The following is a 14,381-nucleotide window of genomic DNA, read 5'->3' as shown; positions in this document are numbered from 1 at the left end:
GTCCAGCTGTGCTTTGCTGCTTCGCCTGCAGAGGAGGCTATGCCTGTGCTCCCCCCAGGGATGTGAGCCGGACACTTCTGCTTCCTTGGACCAGGCAGCAGTGCCCGTGAACTTGTGGGTACCACGGGAGCTGTCTTCTTTTGACAGGACAGGCCCTTTAATCTTTTATCAAGGCCATTTAGGAGATGTCTTCTTTCCAGACAAGTTTTTTCTTTCATGACTGAGCCAATTCATATAAAGTTTTGATTACTTTATGGTTTGCCTCAGAACAGGGCCTAGAAAATAGATTATCAAAGACGTGCAGACCTTTCCTCCCTTATCGTGATCAAGGGGCTGGAAGAAACCTGGAGAAGCAATCTGAGCGAGCAGACCCTACATGGGAAGTGACACCGCTTTCAAAGACTTCCAGGGAGAAAGCACTTAGAAAACAGCGTTCCTGGCTCAGCCCGATCTGAACGACCAGGGCTGGGGTCTCAAATCTCCGAGAGGCTCTGCTCTCTTGTGGGCGGTGGAGGCAGTAACCTGCTCTCAGCTCCAGTTGCACTAAAGGCTCTGTGATCTGAGACGACACGCTTCCTCTGGGCCTCGGGCTCCTTCCATGTAAATAAGGACACCGAAATTGATCAGACTTCCAGGGCTGTAGTGGGAGGTAGGTCTACAAGCTTTTTCTGGTATTGGGAGAAATCTAACGGAAAGCATTCGTTTCCTTTTTTCAGAGGTAACTAAACCACAATCTGCTTTTTCTTTGCCCCTGTCTGAATTGTCAGTGCACTCTGGTCACGTTTTTCACCCTGGCCATGCTTCAGTGGCACTAAAGACAGCCTTGCTCCCTTCTCCCCACCTCTTCACCAACACTTGATATTTCTAGTTTTCCTGATAACCATTCCAGCAGGTGTGAGGTGACAGCTCATTGTGATTTTGATTTGCATTTCCCTGATGATTAATAACGTAGAACATGTTTTCATGTATCTTGTTACCTGAAGAAAACGAAAACACTAATGCAAAAAGATATACCCCATGTTCATAGCAGCACTATTTACAATAGCCGAGAAATAATGCATAACGTAAGTGTTCATCGACAGATGAATAGATAAAGAAGATGTGGTACATTTGTATAATGGAATACTACTCAACCATGAAAAAGAATGAAATAATGCCATTTGCAGCAACATGGATGGACCCCCAAAGGCATTATGCTAAATGAAATAAGTCAGACAAAGATAAATACTGTATGATTTCTGGTATATGTGGACTCTATAAATATTATAAATGAAGCCAAGCTCAGAGGTGCGTGGAACAGATTGGGGGTTGCCAGGGGAAGAAGGCAGGGAATGGGTGAACGCTTTTTGCTTTTAAATAAATTTAATAATAATAAAAAGAGACAACCTTGTTCTACACAGAATGGGAAAATAAACGCTACTTTTGAAATGCTGCTGGGTTGGGGCAGTGTTCTAGATCTGGGAGAGGTAATAGTAGGGAAAAGACAGCACTGTGGGAAGGCGGGGACTTTCTGGGGTGGCAGAGGCAGCTGCTCCTGGCTTTCTCCTCGCACCTTCTTTCCCTGGCAGGGCCCTGGGATCCGGACCCTCCCCGCGGTCGGAGCGGAGCCCTGGCGCCGTACCTGCTCCAGGCGGCATGTGAGCGCGGCCCATTCCACGTCCCAGGAGGCCTTATCGCCGGCATATTGTTGTTGCAGCCGCCGCCGTGCACGTTCGTCCTCCCGCAGCTCCACGCGCAGCTCCTCCAGCAGCGCCTTGAGCGCGCAGAACAGCGGCTGGTTCTCTGCCACCTGCGGGGACACCGGGCGGCTCTGCCATCTCACAAGGGCGAGGACAGGAGCCTGGCAAGCAAAAGGGCACTGGGGCCGGACTGTTTCCAAGGTGGGTGGGAGGGAATCTGCACAGTTAGTGGCAGAGCCGGGTTCCCTGGTCGCCTGCAGGCTCTGGGGCTGACGCTGCCAAGGGCTCATTGCATTAGGATGCTAGCGCCACAGGAACCTGGATCAGAGACGGGAGGAAGCTGTGGGAGGCCAGGGGGAGCCAAGCCAGGGCTGCCAGGACACTCTGCTTGACTTCAGATGTCCCGGCTCTGGTTGAGGAGCAGAAATAACGAGATACCTACACTCACGTATGTATGCTGTCATTTGAGTGCCAGCTGTTGAACCAGAAGGGAATTAATAAAGGGCTCGTGTCTCTCATCAACATAGGTGGTCATACTCAGACTTGCAGTTATGTTACTAAGAAGTCGTATATTACAATATATGACAAGCATAGTCATGGGGTGGGGGTGACTTTTGAGGTTTAACAATTAAAGCCAAAGGTAGAGTGTGTGGAGAAAAGGGAACCCTCTTGCACTGTTGGTGGGAATGTAAATTGATACAGCCACTATGGAGAACAGTATGGCGGTTCCTTAAAAAACTAAAAATAGAACTACCATATGACCCAGCAATCCCACTACTGCGCATATACCCTGAGAAAACCATGATTCAAAAAGGGTCATGTACCACAATGTTCATTGCAGCTCTGTTTACAATAGCCAGGACATGGAAGCAACCTAAGTGTCCATCAACGGATGGATAAAGAAGATGTGGCACATATATACAATGGAATATTACTCAGCCATAAAAAGAAACGAAATTGAGTTATTTGTAGTGAGGTGGATGGACCCAGAGTCTGTCATACACAGTGAAGTAAGTCAGAAAGAGAAAAACAAATACCGTATGCTAACATATATATGTGGAATCTAAAAAAAAATTTTGTTATGAAGAACCTAGGGATAGGACAGGAATAAAGATGCAGATGTAGAGAATGGACTTGAGGACACAGGGAGGAGGAAGGGTAAGCTGGGACGAAGTGAGAGAGTGGCATGGACATATATACACTACCAAACGTAAAATAGATAGCTAGTGGGAAGCAGCCACATAGCACAGGGAGATCAGCTCGGTGCTTTGTGACCACCTAGTGGGGTGGGATGGGGGAGGGTGGGAGGGAGACGCAAGAGGGAGGAGATATGGGGATATATGCATATGTATAGCTGATTCACTTTGCTATAAAGCAGAAACTAACACACCACTGTAAAGCAATTATACTCCAATAAAGATGTTAAAATAAAAAAAAGCCAAAGGTAAACGGTTAACTTGTTCGTGAAGGCTTCCTCGTGGTCCCCGGGAGAGAATCACTACCCCTCTCTTTTCTGCTCACTAATGGCAGGAAGAACCACTGCACCTACTTGTTTATCCTGTTTCTCCCCTGTCCCCCAGATCTGTAAGTTGTGGGAGGAGACAGTGCTTAGCTCATGGGAAGCATGCGAACAGGTCTGATAAATGAAGAATGGTTTTTTATTACTAATCTACTTATACCTAACTTAAATGATTTTATATTTTCTAAAACCTGTCCAGCCCTTTGAACACACATTTCAAAACTGTGATTGCTATCTTAGTATGCTTCAGCATGGGCATTTTTCCAGAAAGGTTTAGTCAAATGAATTAATACACACTGAATCAGTTATGGTACCTGGATGATAAAAGCCACACGAGCCCATCTCTTCCCATCAGAAAACACTAAAAGCCTATCTCAAGCTCCCAGACCGGTCTCAGAGCAATCCTGTTTGGTATGTTTATGAGGCAGGAGAAATAAAAGCTCTCTCAGTCCTGCTGGAGGCAGGTTGTCTGTAATATGGGAAGACAGAGAATCCGCTACATGGTAAACCTCCAGTGCCGGGGCAGCGAGGAGTGGACCTCCAGCCTGGATCTGCATGCCCATCAGCCTTCTGTCCTCCATCAGCTCGAGAGCCAGCTGTGCTTCTAAAACCATCTAGTCAGTGCACGAAACATACATGTACGTATACAAAAATGGCTAACTGCATTTGGGAAGAATTTGAGATACTTCCCATATATGTGTGGATTTAAATAAAGTTGAATTAGAGAGAGAAATTCCTTAACATGAGATTTGTCACTGAAAACACCATAGTTTTCTCCATAGTTTATCTGAAGAGTTTTAATATTAGATACAGTAGACTTTTGGTTGAGTGGAATGGTTTGTTTGTTAGCATTTATTGCTCCTTGATTTTTCTCACCTTGAACAGCAATTTTCACTTTTAGCTCTGAGATGAAAGGCACTAAGAGGACAATTCAGTTAACATTTGCAAAACTCAGCAGAGAGAGAACATTCTAAAAATCCTACATGTTCTTTCCAACCATCTGAATATAAGTAAATTACCTCTATTCTCAACGAGATGCTCATAAAATGTGTGAAATTGTATCGATAATAAATGCAGAAGTTCCTTTCAACTCTACACCAAAAGTATTTAAAAATGATAGAAGTGCAAGTGAGTGACAAGACGTGTTGCAACAATCTTTTCACAAATACACATCTCCCTAAGTACAGAATTTGTTTGCTGAAAAATTAGATATGGTTTATGATAGATTTGATTTCTTCATCTGTGGATTTTAAATTTAAAAAAAAATCATTACTTTTTTCAAGTCAAACAGTTTTAAGCATAAAATAACTAATAATTTTGATCCACTCTTTGGAGTGGATCACTCATTTTCACTTTAGAAAAAGCAGAAAACCACATAATAAATTCTTATATGTTATCAATAACTCCCTGTGAAGCCCAAGTCCTGTATGTGGTCAGCTGTGGGCTTCTTAGGCATATAACAAACAGCCGTGACAACATGAGGACCAGAACTTTGTGCTCCTTGAAAGCAGGGTTCACATGACAGTCCTTTTGCAGATTGAAAATTTGCTTCCTCTGGAAGTAAGTACTTTTTGGCATTAGCAGATATCAGATTAAATAATATTAAGCCTTAATGTTTTGATGCACATTTGGGTCACAGTAATCAACATAATGTCCTGTTATACCAATATTATATTTAATCATCATGGAATGAGCTCAAAATTGCTTCGGGGTGAGGGTGGCCAAAGGGAACAAGAGCCCAGAGAATTGATGATATTTGGTACCTGTTCCCATAGTCACCCGGGAGCAGCAGTGTGGCCTGGCAAGCAGCCAGCCTAGCTCTGCCACTGGAGAACAATGGCAAGGGCTGACGTCCAAGGGAATGAGCCATAGATGGGCATGATCCTTCCACATCCTGTTACACACACAAAAACCCAATGATGGTAACTAATGCTAATGGTTTCTAATGGGCCAGGGTGTGTTAGTCATTCACCTACAGAACCTTGCTTGCATCTCACATCTATCCTGAGTGCACACTGTCACGTGCCTGCGTTACAGGGGAGGAACCACAGTGACTGGAGACCTGTCTGGCCGTGAGGAAGTGTGGAGCTCGAGTGCAATCCAGGCCTGTGCCACCTGACGCCAGACAAGCCCACCAACAGAGGTGAGTTCTGGCATCATACCCTACCCGGGCTTTTTTTTTTAAGATGCCTAATCTCTGTGAAGCAAATTCCATCCCCCCACATCAGGAGAAATAATAGTGAGCCATCCTGGAAGAATTCCTAGAAGCTACTCCACTCACTTTTTCTCTCAGTGGTGGCCCTTTGCTGGGCTATGTTTTTGGTAAAAAGACCCAAATCAAGTCGAGAATGGAATCAAGACTCTGGTCCATTTCGAGGTTTTCAGGTGAAAGTCTCGGATACAGAGCTTTCTGAACCTTCTGTACCAGGGTCAAGGCTCTGCGACCTTTTAACTTATATATCTGGTAAGTGTGGTCAATTAAAAAGACCAACCTTTTGATCTCCTTAAGATCACCTGGTTGGTTTTCTTGCAAAGAAACAGGATAAAATGGTTCCAGTATTTCCTTTTCCTCATTCTAAGGGCATTTCAGCCCTTCCAAGCTCCTCTCTCTTGGGGAAGGCTTAAAAGAATCCCAAAGTTGGCATCAGGAGCTTGACTGTGCTGTAACGTTTTAAGCTTATAACAGGTTCAAGGTTGGGCTTCAGCCAATAGGACTGCTACCCAATTATAGGACATAAGAAAATATTAATAGAAAGTGAAAAAGAAATTTATAGAAAGATAGCATACCAATTGGTGAGGCAATACTAGCTACTTTAGAGAATCACTTTTGCCTAAGATTTCTAAGATGTGCATCATCTAATTCTGTGAAAGAGCTAAACTGCCATCAACTACTTTGCCTGCATCAGAGCCATTAATTTGGAGATGGGTTTAATCTAAAGTTGGAACAGAGGTACTGACCTGCTGCTATGGGCTGACACGCAAAAAGCCAGTCACAAAATAGAGGTGCTGGCCTCCACCTCCTACTCACTTGGGCAGAGAGTTCTGGAATGCTGTGGTGGCTGCCCCGACCCCCAACACAGGCATGCATAGTTCCTACTTGATACATATAAAGAGAGGGGCCTCCTGCAGGTTCAAAATAAAAGTAACTCTTCCACCAGCAGGAGCCCCAAGACAAGTCCTCTACTGAGATTAGCCAGAAAGGATACAGTTACACATCCAGCAACATTTTAACAGATAAGCCATTTGTCATTCCTACCTTCATTGTTACATTCAGATTAAGATTCTTTTCTAAAACCCTTATCCCCCCACAGATAAAAGAGAACCAGTCATTGAAGACTGGCCGTGAAAATATAATCTATGATGGAAGTTTGCAGAGATGATGGACTCATCTATGGACAGAACTCCTGTGTTCACTGGCTGAGGATACACCAGGTGGTCTGGGCCATGCAGGCTCCGTGCCTGCAGGTCACCATCATTTTCACCAAGAGCCTCTGGGGAATAAAGGTGGGTGTGTGAGAGAACAAATAGATGTAGGTTGAATAACGTACAAACCCAGAGCTGTCGCCGAAGACTTCAAAGAAACAAGGGCAGGTCTGATGAAAGTCAAGTGGCCAGATGGGAACAATGAGCTTCTTAGCAAGCTTCTTAGCGTATTTAGATCTCCTGCCACTCTCTGAAAGATATGTCGCAAACTGCCGGCCACAGTTAGCTCTGCGAAGTGGGACTGGGGCCAAGAGAGTATTTCCTTGGGTACCCTTTGGTACTGTGACCCTCCACGTCCTGCACATACTATTTTCACAGTAATAGAAACAAACAAACAGAATACACAGCAAGAATAAAGTGTTTCCTAACCTTAAGCTCTGGTCTGGTTCCTTTCATACAGAGTTGCATGTCTCCTAGGCAAGGTTATAATGTTGAAGAGTCTGAAGAATGAATCTGGTGCAGCATACACAAATGAAAGATAAAAGCTACCTAGGCTCCAGTGGAGCACTTGCTTATTTCAAAAATTAAATCAGGGCAGATCACAGGTCTGATGTGCAGAAGTGCTCTTTCCGGAAGTTTTTGCATCTTGGGCAGAGCAGAAAGGGTGGGCTGCCAGCAAGTGGGATGCTGGGCACCAGGTGAGTCCAAGTCCAGGAAGTCCTGGAGCCAAAGGCATTCTGTCTACAGGGGAAAGGCTGGCTTTGACCTAGGGCAGCCCCCAAAGGCCCTATACTGAAAATGGGTCCTGAGTCACTGGCAAAGGTCCAGGGGAGCAGATTCTACCCGGTCCTCAGGCTGGATCCCTGGTCAGCCTCCTCAGTGACCAGGGGCAGTTGAAGGAAGACTTGAACATGAAACATAATTGCATTAGATCATGCTCTGAAGTTTAGGTTCTTCACATTTACACTTAGATGCTTTATCAGATCAGAAATAAATGAAAAAGAAATGAAGGAAACAACAGCAAACATCAATAAAAGCAAAAGCTCGTTCTTTGAGAAGATAAACAGAATTGATAAACCATTAGCCAGACTCATCAAGAAAAAAAGGGAGAAGACTCAAATCAATAGAATTAGAAATGAAAAAGGAGAAGTAACAACTGACAGGGCAGAAATACAAAGGATCATGAGAGGTTACTACAAGCAACTCTATGCCAATAAAATGGATAATCTGGAAGAAATGGACAAATCATTGGAAAAGCACAACCTTCTGAGACTGAACCAGGAAGAAATAGAAAATATGAACAGACCAATCACAAGCCCTGAAATTGAGACTGTGATTAAAACTCTTCCAACAAACGAAAGCCCAGGACCAGATGGCTTCACAGGCGAATTCTATCAGACATTTAGAGAAGAGATAACACCTGTCCTTCTCAAACTCTTCCAAAATATAGCAGAGGAAGGAACGCTCCCAAACTCATTCTACGAGGCCACCATCACCCTGATACCAAAACAAGACAAAGATGTCACAAAGAAAGGAAACTACAGGCCAATATCACTGATGAACATAGATACAAAAATCCTCAACAAAATACTAGCAAACAGAATCCAACAGCACATTAAAAGGATCATACACCATGATCAAGTGGGGTTTATCCCAGGAATGCAGGGATACACAAATCAATCAATGGGATACACCATATTAACAAACTGAAGGAGAAAAACCATATGATCATCTCAATAGATGCAGAAAAAGCTTTTGACAAAAATTCAACACCGATTTATGATAAAAACTCTCCAGAAAGTAGGCATAGAGGGAACTTACCTCAACATAATGAAGGCCATATATGACAAACCCACAGCCAACGTTGTTCTCAATGGTGAAAAACTGAAACTATTTCCTCTAAGATCAGGAACAAGACAAGGTTGTCCACTCTCACCACTATTATTCAACATAGTTTTGGAAGTTTTAGCCACAGCAATCAGAGAAGAAAAAGAAATAAAAGGAATCCAAATTGGAAAAGAAGAAGTAAAGCTGTCACTGTTTGCAGATGACATGATACGATACATAGAGAATCCTAAAGAATCTACCAGAAAACTAATAGAGCTAATCAGTGAATGATACAAAATTAATGCATAGAAATCTCTTGCATTACTATACACTAATGATGAAAAACCTGAAAGAGAAATTAAGGAAACACTCCCATTTACCACTGCAACAAAAGCAATAAAATACCTAGGAATAAACCTACCTAAGGAGACAAAAGACCTGTATGCAGAAAACTATAAGACACTGATGAAAGAAATTAAAGATGATACAAACAGATGGAAAGATATACCATGACTATACTACCCAAAGCAATCTACAGATTCAGTGCAATCCGTATCAAACTACCAATGGCATTATTCACAGAACTGGAACAAAAAATTTCACAATTTGTATGGAAACACAAAGACCCCAAATAGCCAAAGCAATCTTGAGAACGAAAAAAAAACAGAGCTGGAGGAATCAGCCTCCCGACTTCAGACTATACTCCAAAGCTACAGTAATCAAGACAGTATGGTACTGGCACAAAAACAGAAAGATAGATCAGTGGAACAGGATAGAAAGCCCAGAGATAAACCCACGCACATATGGTCACCTTATTTTTGATAAAGGAGGCAGGAATGTACAGTGGAGAAAAGACAGCCTCTTCAATAAGTGGTGCTGGGAAAACTGGACAGCTGCATGTAAAAGAATGAAATTAGAACACTCCCTAACACCATACACAAAAATAAACTCAAAATGGATTAAAGACCTAAATGTAAGGCCAGACACTATAAAACTCTTAGAGGAAAACATAGGCAGAACACTCTAGGACATAAATCACAGCAAGATCCTTTTTGACCCACCTCCTAGAGAAATGGAAATAAAAACAAAAACAAATGGGACCTAATGACACTTAAAAGCTTTTGCACAGCAAAGGAAACCATAAGCAAGACGAAAAGACAACCCCCAGAATGGTATAAAATATTTGCAAATGAAGCAACTGACAAAGGATTAATCTCCAAAATTTACAAGCAGCTCATGCAGCTCAATATCAAAGAAGCAAACAACCCAATCCAAAAATGGGCAGAAGACCTAAACAGACATTTCTCCAAAGATATACAGACTACCAACAAACACGTGAAAGGACGCTCAACATCACTAATCATTAGAGAAATGCAAATCAAAACTACCATGCGGTATCACCTCACAGCGGTCAGAATGGCCATCATCAAAAAATCTACAAATAATAAACGGTGGAGAGGGTGTGGAGAAAAGGGAACCCTCTTGCACTGTTGGTGGGAATGTAAATTGATACAGCCACTATGGAGAACAGTACAGAGGTTCCTTAAAAAACTAAAAACGGAACTACCATACGACCCAGCAATCTCACTACTGGGCATATACCCTGAGAAAACCGTAATTCAAAAAGAGTCATGTACCACAATGTTCATTGCAGCTCTGTTTACAATAGCCAGGACATGGAAGCAACTTAAGTGTCCATCGACAGATGAATGGATAAAGAAGATGTGGCACATATATACAATGGGATATTACTCAGCCATAAAAAAACGAAATTGAGTTATTTGTGGTGAGGTGGATGGACCTAAAGTCTGTCATACAGAGTGAAGTAAGTCAGAAAGAGAAAAACAAGTACCGTATGCTTACACATATATGTGGAATCTAAAAGAAAATGGTCATGAGGAACCTAGGGGCAAGACAGGAATAAAGACGCTGACATACTAGAGGACACAGGGAGGGGGAAGGGTAAGCTGGGACGAAGTGAGAGAGTGGCATGGACATATATACACTACCAAACGTAAAATAGATAGTTAATGGGAAGCAGCCACATAGCACAGGGAGATCAGCTTGGTGCTTTGTGACCACCTAGAGGGGTGGGATAGGGTGGGTGGGAGGGAGGGAGACACAAGAGGGAAGAGACATGGACACATATGTATATGGATAACTGATTCACTTTGTTATAAAGAAGAAACTAACACACCATTATAAAGCAATTATACTCCAGTAAAGATGTAAAAAAAAAAAAAAGAAAAAAGAGTATTAGGTCACAGCCTTGAATGAAAAAGTAACTTCTCTTTTAATTAATCCAATTCTGGGAAGATTGGCTATTGGAGCCCCAAGGTCATACTTCTGGCCCTATTAACCATCCTGTGTTTAAAAACCTGATTTCAGGACTTACTAATAAGTATAAAATGCATACACAGCCATAGCAGTTCTGGCCTCAGAAGCTTAATGCAGTGGCGGGCGTCTTGGAGCTCACCCCCAGCCTGGGCCCTTCCTCGAAGGCTGGGCAAGCTGGAAGTGCTCACTGCTCCCAGGAGGGTCGGGTCCCTGCCGCACCATCAGTCAGTGGGGAATGTTCACAGAGCCAAACATTTTCCAACCTGGTGGTTTTTTATCAACTATTTCCAAGGTCAACTCGGTACATGTAATTTTTTTCCCCCTCATTTGACATGATAAATGTTGCCATCCACTGTGTTTAACTGTAAGAATGTTCAGTATGACACCAAGCGAGGCCTGGGAAATTCTGTTACTTGCTAAGTTATCCTTGGGAAAGAAGTCAGGCCACGTTTCCCACTCTGCTTATCACCTTGGGAGGCTCTCTTGGGAGTTTCTGAGAAGGTGCAGCTCTGCGGGGCACCTCCCTTGAGACACATGCTCGGCTCTTGCATCCGGGCTGCCTGGCTGGTACCCACTCTGCAGCAGGGCAGACAAACCTCCTCCCCGGGAACGTGCACTCCGGGCGAGCCAGCTGTCGTTGCGGTGGAGCTCATTAATCTTGTGTCCTCGGACGGACGGCTGGCCGTCCGCGTGCACTTGACTGCCATGGGCAGACGGGTCCAGTAACGGCAGATCTGAATCTGCCATCTGGAAGCCGCCCTGTTAGCCCATCCACAGCCTCTGCCCCTACCCCGCACCATGCAAAGTGGAGACTCACTGGTCCATTCCAAGCAGAAGAGCTGAGAAGTGAATGTTGGGAGGAGGCGGCAGCAAAGAGAGAGGCTGTTAAAATACACTGAACAGGAGGTTCCAGCTGAGTGACTTTCCATAATTTTCCATCTCACGGGGAAGATTTTCCATGACTGTTGTTTGGGAAACCAGATGTGTTACATTGTTTTCCTCCCCCCGCTTCCAAAGCATTTGGACGCACGCGTGGGAAACACCCAACAGGCGCCCTCAGAGGCAGTAGGTTTGTGGCTAAATGGCAATGGAGGAGTACTATGTGAATTAATCACAGATACTTCATAGGACTGAGTGACAACATCGCTTTTAAAAATAATAAAACTGGTAGATTTTAGAGGATGTTTCTGCAAAGTAGCATTTTATTTTCTAACTGGATCTTTGCCGGAAAACACATTCCATGAGCTAAAAATCTCCCCATGGACACTGGCCTAATGACAAACTTCCTAATAACGGTAATTAAAAATTCATCTGAAAGTATAACCTCTTTCTTGAGTCATATTATTCTGGGAAAAATGAAGGGTGGATGAGTACGTGTAGAAATCAGGTCTTCAGTTGTGAAAACCTGAGTTGTACACGGAGAGAAAGCAGTAGGCGAAAGGCACACTCCCCCAGGCCTGAGCTCAGACGTTGCCACTTTCCTCGTCTGGATCAGAGCCTAGGTTCTGCTGCCATTCCTCTCCCCCTTGATGCCCTGAGGCTCTGGGCAGAGGGAGGGGCCGCAGCTGTGGAGCCCGGTGTGCGCTCAGGGAGCACCCAAACGCCTGTGGCGGAGCAGCTGCAGCTGTGTCCGGGGCCACCCCGCCCTGCGCCTCACCCCGGAGCCAGGCTCTGCTTGCTGGACCCTCAAAGAAGCAACACAGGGTCAGGAGGGACTCAGGCCACGATGCCCAGGAGCGAGAAAGCCTTAGTCTCACAGGACCTCAGCACTCCAAACCCTCTACGGCTGCCGTTTCGTAGAAAAGCGCAAAAACTCTGGGGGCCGTAGTATCTTTTGGCTTATTCAGCAGGGCCTGTGGGCCTGTCTGCTTATACAAATGAATGGGGCGTTTGGCAGCACTAATAATTAAGGTTCTACACTGAAATCCCACCTCTCTACACACGCTTTCATTTTTTTTCCAAGTGTCGTCAAATATTTTTATTTGGGACATTTTGTTTCATGTGGCTTGAAACGATCCTGAAACACTTTATACATGTTTGGGGATTAAAAAAACCAAACTTGTGTCTTTCCTCCTGTGCGTTATGGTGCCAGTTTAGTGATGGTGCCGATGCCTACTCAGCAAACGACAGCAAAGCCCTAAGTTCCTTTTCTGGCCATGGTCATGGTACCTCCTCCTTGGAAGAATGGTCAACCTTTATAAGGCACAGGCTACTCCATCCCATACTGTTTTCTCTTCCTGCTGAGGTACATTCGCTGGCCTTCAGGGGACACAATCCATGTGACCTTATCGTGTCCTTATTTATGTGAATAAGCCAAATAAACAAGACCTTTCTGCCCTGGGAACAACAGCATGTGAACTGACGACAGACAGACTAGGGGTCTCCTCTCCCCGGTGCGGGCACCCACCTGCCTGTGGAGCTGTCCCCCGTCTGTGGGCTGCAGCCGTGATCCGTGGTCACCGATCTGCACACCAAACTGTGGAGGATGCTCCCCCAGGGAAAAGCCACAGCCTGGACCGTCGTCATCTGGGTCTGGACCGTCCACCTTCGCATCCTCCTGAACGCCAGGCTCCCCAAGCCTGTGGAAGGTCTCTGGAAGCTCGCTCTGAAACGGCAGGAGATGATCACAGCTCCACCCGAATCCTTTTGCCCTGAAGCCTGATTTTTAGTGTTTGAGGATAATTACCCACTACAGGGGTTATCATGTCTTTGCTTCTCAGCCCTTTCCCCTAACAGGCTCCTTCTGGCCATGGCACTCATTGGCTACTTTCTCCATTTAAATTTCATAGAGTGGGTGCCCAGGTTTATTAGAAGAGATTAGAAATATTACTACTTATAAATTATTACTGCTCACAGTTAACAGTTTTATAAGTGAGAGGAGGAGGAACTCTAAAGTACTGATCAACAGAGAACTTTACAACTATTACTAGGTTCTGCTTAATGGTGGTTTTCTAGGTCATGGCTATTTGAAAGCAGGTTGAATTCATTTTTGAAGACATTCTTCACCCTGAGGCAAGAGCATCACTGTATCTTCCCATTCATAGGGTGTCCTAAAATTGCATACACTGTGAGAGTAGGAGGCAGAGGAAAGGTGTTTAGGGGCTAAAAGGAACCAACAGTCACAGAGCCCTGAAAGCAGCCGACAAGGTAGCCAGGGGCACGGATGTCCAGAACAAATGGACACCAGCGGCTCCAGCCCTGGGTTCACCAGAGAGCAAGGCCAGGGAGGAACCTGCAGAGCTGGAGGTCACTCTGCCTTAATCAATAAAAATCAGAAAGCAAATAACTCAGTTCTGGTTCTGTTGTGAATCTGTGAATTGAGGCATAAGAAGGAAGCGTATACAGATCTCAGAGGTGGCAAGAAAGTACCCCCTGGAGCTCAGAGAGACCGTATGAAACTGCACTGGCAGAACGAGCTCTGGCATTTAGGACCAAAAACTGAAATGGAAAGGAGAGAGAACAAGTTAGAACTAGGTTTTACAAACCATCACTATGGAATGAACCGATAAGGACATTCCACAAATCTCTCGGAATTCATCTATCAGCAACAAAAGACACGGCAGCAACACTTGTCTGCAAGATGATGTTACAGACCA

At 44.5% G+C, this 14,381-nt stretch overlaps 1 protein-coding gene across 11 annotated transcripts in view; it reads right to left on the bottom strand.

The window, feature by feature from the left end:
* Positions 1-14,381, bottom strand: part of MTCL1 (microtubule crosslinking factor 1) — a 123,274-nt gene that overhangs the window by 19,530 nt on the left and 89,363 nt on the right. For all 11 annotated transcript variants that reach the window (XR_009566506.1, XR_009566508.1, XR_009566507.1 and 8 more), the window contains 2 exons: positions 13,193-13,390; positions 1,622-1,789 (listed from right to left, as the gene is read on the bottom strand). Coding sequence is in view for 8 of the 11 variants with exons in the window: in XM_060311014.1 (XP_060166997.1) it covers positions 1,622-1,789; positions 13,193-13,390 (366 nt within the window). In the remaining 3 variants the exon portion in view is untranslated. The remainder of the gene's footprint in view (positions 1-1,621; positions 1,790-13,192; positions 13,391-14,381) is intronic.

The sequence above is a fragment of the Globicephala melas genome, chromosome 13 (genome assembly GCF_963455315.2).
Source record: "Globicephala melas chromosome 13, mGloMel1.2, whole genome shotgun sequence".
NCBI classification, from domain to species: domain Eukaryota; kingdom Metazoa; phylum Chordata; class Mammalia; order Artiodactyla; family Delphinidae; genus Globicephala; species Globicephala melas.
Note: the sequence above shows the minus strand (reverse complement) of the source record. Positions and strands in the feature narration are given on the sequence as shown.